Below are 11569 nucleotides of genomic sequence, written 5' to 3' on the forward strand. Positions count from 1 at the left end.
AATGCCAAACACAGTCTGAGTGAGCCTTTGAAACGCACCCCTCAGGAAAAGCTGAGCCAAAAGCTTCTTTCGGGCAATCTACTGACAGGAGAAGGGTTTGCAGATGCAATGAAAGGTGTTGCTTTTTGTTTCACACTTGACATGTTCAGCAATATTGGCTTTTGCATTGTCTTCACAGATAAACAGCAGCAGGATCACCGACATCACTGCAAATTTCTCCAAAGCATTCTGCACTGCCATGGCTCTTGGTTAATTGGCAGTGATGAAACAGTGGCATTACCACTTCCCAGGTATAGGAACAAGTACTTAAATAATGCAAGTGGTCTTTAAGTTAGCCAGAACATCAGCACCCCACAAAGTCTTCTGAATCCAACCCTATTAACTGGGGCTAGCATCCTTCATTTGAAACATCTCCCTTGAAATGAATGGGAGCTGCTCTTGGGATCAAATCCTGTATTTAAGCTGTTTCTTGATAGCTGTTTAAACTGTGAGCTCTACCAATTACTTTGATAAATTTGCCATACATTTATTCATTTCTTACTTACTAATAAAACAATGTCTGGAATAATGACAATGCACAGAATCCACTGGCTACAGATTTTTTGTATACATTTCTATAACATAACTTCATATTGAAAGTGAAAATAAGAAGCATTATTCAGTGAGTTTTTACTCAGACACTTCTGAAATATTCATGGTGTCACAGAATGGCTTATGTTGGAAGGGACCTTAAAACCCACACAGTTCCAATCCCTGCTGTAGGCTGTTTGCCACCCACCAGATCAGGACACAGTGCTCCATCCAACCCAGCCTTGAGTACCAGGTATGGAGCAAAACATCTCTGGACAATCTGTTCCAGTGCCTCACCACAGTCTGAGTAAAGAATTTCTTCCTAACATCTAACTCAAATTTCTCCTCTTTTAGTTTAAAGCCATTTCCCCTCATCCTATCACTGTTAGGCTGCATAAATATTGATCTCTTTGCAACTTCACTAGTGCAAAGCCATGATTATTACCTACAGTGTGTCACAAGTCACAGCTGGCAAGCTAAAACTGAATGCATTCTGGGCAACAATGTCTGCACAGCCCTGCAGAAGGCAGAGGAGGGAGAGGTCTCACATTCCCCCTTAGGAGTCTGCCACCTGCCCTCACTAAGTGAGGTTTTATCTAAAAATGTGTTTGCACATCAACTTGAAAGTAAAATTCAGGTAGAACCTTATCATGAAGTATTTATTTACTGGGAGGGTAAACAGGCAAGGCATTTCTACAGAAAGAATTGGCTAAGCAGGTTTTAATTATATTTCAGGTGGTTAAGGATGGTGGCTGCAATGTTGTTTAACCTGTCCATGCTTGCATTTTCTAAAGCATTTACTAAAGTTGCTTATAAAATATGTTCCGTCCAAAATAAGACTTTTTTTTTTTTTTTCATTTTTAAAGTGCTCCATTTCTGTCTTATGAGGCCTTCTTACTTACTTATTTATTTATTTGCCATGGCACCTGCACTGTTAGCAGGATTATTTGCACATGAAAGTGACCAGTTGCACCTTCCAGCCTAACACAATTCAGTTTTCCTTAAGCATTCACAATTTCATCTACAAAACATAGTACACGTTTCAACCAGGCAATTTTTAAGACACTTTCCTTTAGTAATGAGTGCACAAAGATGACTGTTCTACCTCAAGCTTATAGCACATGGAGGTGCACTCTGTGCCTCTGCCTGTCGGGCAAGGTACAGTGCTTCAGGAGAGGACCATGCACCCCTCTGAATTTGCTGAGCATCTAATATGATATTCACACTCCCTACACAGTAGTCCTCTATTTGAAGGATCATTTGCTTAAGTTCTTTTTTGTTCCCCCATTGGTGTTCTCAGTGAAAAAGATCTAAATCAGGGTGAAGAGGATTCATGGGGGAATTCAGTCCTGTATTTTTGTTATTAATGCCCAGATTGGTTTATGTTTGAAAGAGGGAAGGTTCAGCTGTCAAGTAGATTTGGCTTTACCTTGGTTAGATAGCTTTTTAGCTTGAAGCTGACTGATGTTATAGGTAGAGGAAATAATAATTTTCAGTAAATAATTCTTACCTACACAGAACCAACAGAAGAAATGCTCTTAAGCTGCAGCATTTCAGACTGCACATTGTCAGGTCCAGCTTCAATAGTTCCTGCAGCTCCTAGAAGGGAAGGGAAGGGAAGGGAAGGGAAGGGAAGGGAAGGGAAGGGAAGGAAGGGAAAGGGAGGGGAAGGAGGGAAGGGAAGGGAAGGGAAGGGAAGGGAAGGGAAGGGAAGGGAAGGGAAGGGATGCAGTGTTAATGTTTTAGAGTTCATATTTGCATTCCAAATATCCAAATTTCACAAGGTTTTCAACGCTAACAGGAGGAAATATCCAAATTTCACAAGGTTTTCAACACTAACAGGAGGAGTTGTACCTTGAGCAGCTGCTGCTAGAAATGTATTAGTCTACTAGAATTAAAACTCAAAATAAATAAAACAACATGATGTTCAGCTTAGATCTAATATGCCAACAGAAACTGCATTCCAATGTACAAGAACTCTTTCATTTTTACATTTATCCTTTCAATATTTGGAAAAGTAATTGTTTGGAAAAACAGCTGCAGACATATGCAGGAAAATCATAAGCACCTTGAGTTTTGCCAGTGCTGTTTCCAATTGTGGGTGAGTTCATCCCTGGCACATCAGTGTATCCTTCAAAATGAAATACCAAACCATCCATTTTGGAACTCAGAGCTGTTTTCGAGCGCTCTGGTCCATGTGTGGTACCAATACTTATGATGCACATTATGGTAAGCTTGTAGTTAATGAGGAAACGTTGCAGCAGATAAATTAAAACAATAAGTTTTTATCTCTAGCTATATTAAAAACAACAAAAAAATCTGCTAACTGTACATAAACATCCACATTCATCAAAATGCACGGCAGAGGCAAGATGCTTTCTTCTGAATGGAATTTCTTTGCTCTTGTCAGTATGATTCACAACCATAATGGTTATTTGAAAGTAATCTGTCAGCTCTGTAATCCATTTCTGGATGAAAATAGTATCAATCAAAATGCTTTAGTGCGGTCATTCCACAGATCTGAAATTCACGGGCTGTGCAAACTTTTACTATATTTCATCGAAGCACAGAAACGTTATTTGAAAGATTTGCCTGAAAACTAAACAAAACAAAAACAAAAACACAACACAAATGCCAGACAGAATCAGCAAGAGAACTGTTAAGTGTTACATACAAATGAAATTTCTCTTAGGTTTTATGAGGGGAAAATCAAATTACACTATTTTCAGTGTCAAGAATGAATTTTGCTAATAACGCTACTAATGAAGATTTTGTTGAAGCTTTGTTTTACTCTCCTTCAGCTGGCCAACACAGAATGCTAGCTAACTTCTTTTCCCCTTAAGTAACCTTTGGCTTAGCTCATAGTTCAAGCAAAAGCAGCACCACTGGTGTTTGCTTGAGTTAACAACATTTGAATAGCATCTGACTTGCAACAGTGATAAGTGGCAAAATAAGTTGCTAATGGCTGCAAGAGCAGAGGAAAGCCACTTGAATGGCTTTATAAATACGTAAAAATATTCAACATCTTGGACATTGAAGTATACACCAGCCTGGTAAATATTAAAGTCAAAATAAATCATCAGCTCTTTCATTGACTTCCACCAAAAATCACACATGGGGCATTAAGAGAGCCTGTAATAGGAAGACACAGCCCAGCTGAGCAGATGGTGTTGTCAGAACGCTGCTCTCTGAACACTGATTCTCTAACAGCCCTGCTTTGTGTCGCAGTATCTCTGCTGTGGAGCTCATTCTAGATGGTTACTTTCTAGATCTGCTATCTTTATCTCACATGAAAATATACCAAAAATAAGAATGATCTTTCTGGTTTCCCAGAAAAGCTCTTAATGACTTCATAAAGCCTCTTTTATATTTAGCTTTTGAATTGCTACTACAAGCCCCTAATATGGTTAAGATCCTTTAAAAGCAGATTAAGGAAACCTATGGATATTTCTGTACTCGTTTTAGTTTTTACAGTGCAACAGATCAAGCGACTGAGTTAATTACTCATCTTTCTCAAGCAACTAGCTTGCCTTCAGACCTCTCTCAACTTATCATTTTTTTTTGAGGGTCATAGATTTTATTCAGTCTCTAACACGTGGAAGGTCAAACTCATTTTGTGGTATGAGGATTAGTTCTGTGTGCGGGAGAAGGGAGAACACAGAAATAGGAGGAAGGAGAGGGTCTTACTGCTGCATAAGGAGCACTAACAGTGATATCTAATTAGCATGTTGACTGGCATCCATCACTATGAAGGGACACTGCCAGCAAGACAAGGAATTGAGTTCTGAACTCTTAAGCAGCTTCACATGCAACAATTAAGCTAAATGTATGAATCATTGCTGCAGTTGCACACATGCATGCATGCACTCAGTCCATTTTTAAAGGGCTTACTGAGCTGTTCTGTTCCACTAGCACCTGTCTTTTTACATGCTTGGGCATCTGGATTTCTTCTGTCATGCATTTACACACTTACAGCAGGATTTTTTCTTATGTATGTGAGCCTTATTAATTATTGGTATTTAAAGCTACTTCAGCAGGAGCCACAATATTTTACTCTTTCCTGTAGCCTGGAAAAATACACATAACCTGTTATCTGCATGGACTATCAAGCCATTTGGTTTTACCAGACATCACGTGCAATCCAGATTATTGTGCACATACTGATACATTTGTGTACTAAAGATTCCAGGAAGTAACTGAGGTGAAGGTAATAAATAGCTGCTCTCACTTCCTGTATAATTAAGCAACGGTGATTTCTGCTTCAACTCAGAACAGGTTAAGACTGTAAAATAGTATCCAGTGTTTTTGGTGTTTCTCCTGAGAATTTGGTGTTTATCTCAGCATGAAAGTAGATTACTTGAGTTTCACAAACCTGAGAATGAAATGAGGCAAAGAGCTGGCAGAAGAAGTGGCAGTATCTTAAAATTTCACTGGAAGTGAATTTTGTAGAGATGAATCAAAGCATGAAATGCCTTTTATACCGCAGTATCTTATCCACAAGCAGAAGTGTGGAAAAGACTAAAAATTACTAACGGCACTTTGTCATATGGTAAGGGCCATATGCCTGAATTCCCGTGGAAGCTGTTGCAGACATCTAAAACCGTAGAACTATCTAAAACTGTTAGTAGTGGTTTTATAGATAGCATAAACCAAATTAGCATTGACGTTGCTTTAACTTCTACACCCAAACATCCAAATGACAGCCTCCTGGAAGCACTTGGCTGAGGGACTCAGCTCCCTGCCGTGCTCTGCCTTCTGCCCATGCTGCCCACCACAGCTGCATCACAGCCAGTGCATGTGGGCACTTTCTATTCTGTCTTCTGGTTGTCAAAGCAGTATGAATTAATTGTAGGGAAAACAACGGAAAGCTGAAAATGGTAAAGATGAAGTAGAAGGAAGGGCATTAAACGCACGGAGGCAATCATGATTCAGATGTACAGGGGGAGATGTAGAAAATCCATAGGCTGTGGCTCCAGCATAACACCATCACTTCCAAGCACTTTATTCATTCTTCACTCCTACCTTTGTATTTATATATTGCCACCTGGAACTGGCTTCTGAAGTTCTTATGGGCAGATTCCTTATTGACTCCAAGCTGTATGGGAAATAATCCTATGTCCTCCTTCACTTGTGCACAAGCAGCAAGTGAAAAACTCTTGCTCATCACTAGGTGAAGTCAACTGCACACAGATGAGCTGTGGTCACTGACTGCATGGTTTGTTTGTTTGTAATGGATCAAACTAGAAGAAATAAAACTTGGCAGCAGCAGATCTCACCAGGAATTGATAGATGCAAGTGGACCAATGCATATGCCCTATTACAAGGGACCCCCATTCATTTGGCTGACAACTGGCTGCTGGCACACCAGCTAGCTTGTTTCTAAACCCTAGGCACATCTCTAGCCTGGCAGGGGCATAAACTATGTAAAGTCTCCCTGGGCAAGTAAGCAAAGTTAGATTTACATGGTCCACAGAAAGTAGCTGTCTTGTCATGTTTCCTTTGCAGAGACAGATGCTGAGTACAGGGCCATCGAGTGCTATCTTAGGAGCTGGAGGGATATTGAGCTCCTGCTGTTGACATACCCAGCAATAGCTCACAAATGAAATGCTGAATTTCAGTTCTGCTTTGATGTTCTCATCAACAGAGTTGCCACAAGTGCCAGATAATAGAAGTAACAGATAAAATTACTTTCTTGGAAGTTCCTATTATCTGAAGAACACCTCTCAAGTTTTATGCTCATAAGCTTTTGTCAAATATAAAATAATACATATTTCAGTACCCCAAATAACAGAAGTTGGCATGTGAAGTCTTCAAAATATTGGAAGGACACAAACTGGACCAAAGAAATCCATTAATGGAGCCATTTTAAATTTGGCTACAATAGTAGTAATGACTACTAGTATTTTCATACACTTAATACTGTCTAATTTTTAGAGACATATGCCTTCCTTTCTAGTTCGAGGTCTTGTTTCTAACCAAGTTCTCAGTTATCAATTTATAAGTATCAGTGTAATTTACATAACACAGAATGGGATTATTTTGTACATCAACATGTTTTCATTCTTTGCATTTTAGTTTCAAACAATAAGTCAACTGGCAGAAATTTTGTGAGAGTTTTAAAGGTTTTCTGGATAAAGAATCTTAGATAGACAACACCTGGCTGTTCAGGGCACTGCAGTCCTAGAAGTTACCTTCATAAAACAAGAGAGTAAGTGTCAGGTGTCCTGGCTCCAAGTATCACAGCACTGAGATGATAATACAGTAAAACAGTACTTCAACAACCTATAAAAATTGATGTAGTAACAAACAATTGAAGAATAAGTTTTAATAAATGTACTCAAGAATAACTTGTGACTATTTAAATATACCACTCCTTACTGTTTAAATATGTCTTGAAAAATCTGTATGTGTGCCACACAGCAATTCAATCAAAAGTCTGTGAGATTATGAATGTTTGCTTATACATGCATGTATAGATACTTTTTATTCTTTCTCTGCTTGGTACATCTCAGTTCTTCTATCTTTGTCATTGGACCTCTACAGACATCTGAAGATGTTCAGTGATTGCTTGTCACAGTGGAATTGCCAGGTCACAGCCTGAACCAAAGGTTGAGCACCAAATGAGAAGGCACAGCTAACCCAGGGAGCTCAGGTGCAAGCAATACACCCCTCATTTAAGGCTTAGCAGCCAAGGAGTCATTATCTCTCTGGATAGGGATTGTGCTCCTCTTGAACTGTTGCTGGTTACAGGAAGAGGTGAGACAATTTTCTTCCATTGCCTGTTACTTCTCTGTAGTGCCTGTATTCCATTCAAAGGCACTTCCATCACTTTCTTTGCAGTATGCTTGGCTTGGACCAAATAAGGTCTCTTTGCTGTCTTTAAAGTTGTATGCCAGCACTGCAAGGTGCCTGTGCACAATTCCCTAGGCAGCCATGGATCCCCTCCTACCACATAGGTTTTGGTGGCTGTTGTTCACCATTCACTTGCCCACACTACAGCAGCAAAGAGCAGAAAGGTGCTCTGTTCTCATACTGTTTGAAGGATGAATGTTGAAGAGCTAGGCAGCCTTGAGAGGCTGAAAATGATGAATCTAACCTCAAAGGTACCTTGGACTTGGCAAGAAAGGTGCAGGCAGCTTCAACACACATGCAACCCATCATGAAATCAGGTATGTAACCGTACTTGACTAGCTATGCAAATCAGCCTAACTTGTTTCTGCAGCCTGCAGTAAAGTGAAGCCACTGTTTTGATTGGGCATTATCAAAGTAGATTTGATTAATATAAATAGCTGAAAATTCATCAGATTGGATAGAATATGCTGCTTCAGATTACAAAAGTTATAACTTGATTTGAAAAGACAAGTGAAACTATGTCTTTCTGATGCCAGATTCAATTATCATTCCTTATGGAAGTTAAGAATTGGAATCTTCTGGCTCATAACCTAGAGGAGTCTCCCCACATACACCCTGATTTCTGAGCCTCAATATAGCATTCTTGTGAGGCGGAAACTGCCCAGAACTGAGCTCATCTCCCCTCAGGTTGCCTCCATGCAGCCTCTGGCACAAAAGAATGAGAGACATCTCTGCAAGCTGAACATACGCTTAAGGCTCGAGCCCTGTGGTAGCGGATCAGGCCTAAAGCCATCCCCACCTTCTCTCCTCCTGGCTAAGTATTTCTCAGTATGCCTCTGAGATTCACGACAGCAAGAGCCCCTCAGTTTGTAGTTGATTTTGTTTACAACTGCAAGGCAGTTTGCTGGGGGAATATAGCCTAGAGATGCCTTGTTGTCCGTTCAAACTATGAATCTGCATAATAGACTTTTCCTGTTGGCAGACTTGCATAAGAACAGTCAAAACCTTTGCAGAAAGTATTAATATTCTGGGGGACACAGCCTCCAAGCACTTCTCGTCAGCATGGGTCTCAAGTTTTAATTCTTTGCTGAACTAAATGTCCAGAAAGTGGGAGATTTTCAAGCTGACAATTTCAAACAGTGCAAAAGGATGACAGACAAGAAAGGAGACAATCACATTTTAAAGAACCTCTGTCTTTCTCAATCTAGAAAGCTGTTGCATTTGATACAAGCCGGTCCAAATTAATTAAAATTACTCAGTAGAAACATATGCATTAGCAAACAATGTTCACACATGAAATGTTTCTTACCACCCAACCATACAAAAATGTGAACGGTCTCAAAGAAGTTCAGTGTCCTGGGCTCAGTTGTGCGCTCGTACCCACCAGCGTGCATGTCAGAGGTGCTGATCGGTCGGACATGGAGCTGATCTCAAAGTCAGCAAGAGCTCCAAGGGGAAATCACAAAAAGGGGCTTTGAAAGTGTGTGGTATTTTTTTCATTAAAACATGTATTTTGGGTTGTTTGGGTTTTTTTTCTTCACTAATGCAGATTTAACTAATCTTCCCACAGGGATAAAGTGTGTGACTGCTTCAGGATTTTTCCCATTCTGAGTACAGATTGCAGTAGCATTATTCTGTGACAGTCATTAGAATCACCCAGAGTTGCATCATGGTGAAAAGTAACCTTTATGTACCCTGTTTATAACATCTGAATAGACATTGAAATTGTTGCTAGCTGGATGGTTTTCCTATGATCTGAGAAAAGCATGCTAGAAAAAAACAAAATGCTTTCATTTAATTCAAGTATTTCCCTTCATTATGACCCAATATTCAACAACAGCCTTAACCAATGTGTTTCTTCTTCAAGTACTGCACACTTCTCTTAAAGCACAGGCACAGTATTGACCTTCACATTGAGCTGAGGTGAGGCGCAGATCTGGCACTGCACTGAGGGAAAATAGGAAAGCCAGTTCCTAAACTATCCTTCCTGTAGAAGCTTCATAGTTTGCCAATCAGTATATATAAAAACAAGCTTTTGCAGGCTTTTTATTTTGTTTTTTTGGACAGGGGAAGAAATATTGGGGAGAAATAGAAATCAATCCTCAGATCTTACTTTTATCTTGCTAATGGCAATTTGGGTTATTCCAGCTGTTGATATTCTAATCCTAAGGGAATGCATCTTAATACCTCAAACAGGGGGAGGAAAATATTTTTTATTAAAAAATGATAATAATAAAGGCAAAGGAGCAGAGTGGGGAGGAACGACAAGGGAAGGACAGCACCCCAGGGAAGGAGCGGCTCTGGGCAATGTCCCGAGGCGCGGTGCCGTACCTACCTGCAGCCGCGGTCGGAGCGCAGGGCCGCCTCCCTCCGTACAGGCTGGCAGCCGGCCGGCAAGTGCAGGGACAGAGGGTTCGAGCCCGCCCCCGGCCGGGGGTTGTGGGTGGGCAGCGAGGGGCCCCCCTGCTCGTGATGGCTAAGCCCTGTGGGTGCCTCTGAGCAGCTGCTGCCATTTCTTTGCTTATTCTTGCCTTTTTTAGTTTCTTTGGGTATGCTTTTTTTTTTTTTTTTTTTTTTCAGTGGGCTTTGGGTTGACTGCACTGTAGAGAGAAGCGATGAAGGATGTCTGCTGAACAAAAATCAGGGGTGGCACTTCCCAATGCACTTCTTTTGTCACGTCCCTGAAGGAAAGCTCACACAAAACTGATTGCCTTGTCTTCCTGATTGCAATAGTTGCATCCCAGCTACCTTCGCCAGAAACTTCCCCGCTGTCCAGGTGTTCTGGATGTTCTTGGGTAACATTGTTCAAGTTGGTCTGCAGAGGTTGAAAGGAAAATGTTACCTTTAGCACTGTTTTTCTTCCTGACCTTTTCCCTTAGGAACTGTCTACGTCTTGCAGGTGTGTGAAATTATCACTTTCTTTGAGGTAATGCTGTTCCCACACTAGGCTGTGTTAAGGGAAGTAATGTCCAACAGGTTAATATCTACTGTCAGAAGGCACTGCCTGCAGTTAAGATATAAGGAAAAGCAAGAAAAAATCCTTCCTGACAGGGTCAGTGTTACCAGTACCAAAATATAGAATTGCTGGTTCAAGATGTGGAGGAGAAAGATGACAACAAGAGGAATGCCCCTTTCCCTGGAGACACTAAAGATCTGACTGGAGCATGCTCCGAGCACCTCGATGGAACCGTAGGTGTCCCTGTTCATTGCAGAGGAGTTGGGCTAGATGGCCTTTAAGGGTTCCTTCCAACTCAGTTCTATGAACTGCTCTTTCATCCACTGGCACTGCATTTCTTTTTGATGTTGACAATTGAGGAAAGCCAATTCTGAGGACCAGTCCATCAGTTTCTAGCAGTAAGGACCCAAGGTTTTGTTTCCTTCCTCTGGCATGTGCTGGCCTCATGGCAGAAGGAGGCATGTGTCCTTTGCTTTGTATTTATCTATAAAATGATTACCCATGCCTTCTTATAGGAGGCTGCTCGGATGCTCCACAGCTGTGGCACTGGAAATTTGCCCTAAGCTATAGAAAGGTCTGAGGTCCAGAAGGAAAAGCACATCTCTGAAAAACTGGAGCATATTTCCTTGCTGTCTTGCACCTTTCTGTTGCTGTTGTTGCCTAAAATCCTTATTTTTTACTGCATCTGTGGGCAGGAGAAATTAGAAACATGAAATCCTTCTAAATGCTGAATGCTGGTCTGGTCAGGAATATATGCTGAGCGTCCTTGTTTTGGGATGCTTCCCCTCACATCTCTTGTTTGAATACAGTCAAACTGCAGCATGTATAGTGCTTACCCTTCATTCATCAGTCAGGCATAAAGCTTGAAACCCAGTGGAAAAAAGTCCCCAATTTCTTGTTTTGCAGAACAGCTGCAAGTAGAATCAGCAGGTTTGGTCTCACGTGGCATTTCATAGCGTTAGAACTGAGAAAACAGCTTTAAAGACTGTTCTATTACCAACTGGCATAGAAACAATGCTGATGCTTGTTTATTATTCCCATTAGTACACTGAGCACAGATTATATCTAATGAAAAGTATCAGATTCTGAAAATTCTTGGGATTTTAATATCTATTTCAAGTTCCCGCTAACTGCAGGTCATAATTTAAATGGGATGGGAAATGATCTGTCTGAAAACTCAAAGCAGCAGCA

General features: G+C 40.8%; 1 protein-coding gene across 1 annotated transcript in view; it reads right to left on the minus strand.

Moving 5' to 3' along the window:
• LOC107316069 (gamma-aminobutyric acid receptor subunit pi-like) overlaps nucleotides 1-11292 on the minus strand; it is a 43458-nt gene extending 32166 nt beyond the window's left edge. Inside the window, exons 1-3 of the mRNA XM_032445353.1 lie at nucleotides 11215-11292; nucleotides 9758-11063; nucleotides 2081-2169 (exon numbers count right to left, since the gene is read on the minus strand). Of these exons, the coding sequence (XP_032301244.1) occupies nucleotides 2081-2136 (56 nt within the window). The 5' untranslated portion in view covers nucleotides 2137-2169; nucleotides 9758-11063; nucleotides 11215-11292. The remainder of the gene's footprint in view (nucleotides 1-2080; nucleotides 2170-9757; nucleotides 11064-11214) is intronic.
• Between the last annotated feature and the right edge of the window lie 277 nt (nucleotides 11293-11569).

This window comes from Coturnix japonica, chromosome 6 (assembly GCF_001577835.2).
Source record: "Coturnix japonica isolate 7356 chromosome 6, Coturnix japonica 2.1, whole genome shotgun sequence".
NCBI lineage: Eukaryota > Metazoa > Chordata > Aves > Galliformes > Phasianidae > Coturnix > Coturnix japonica.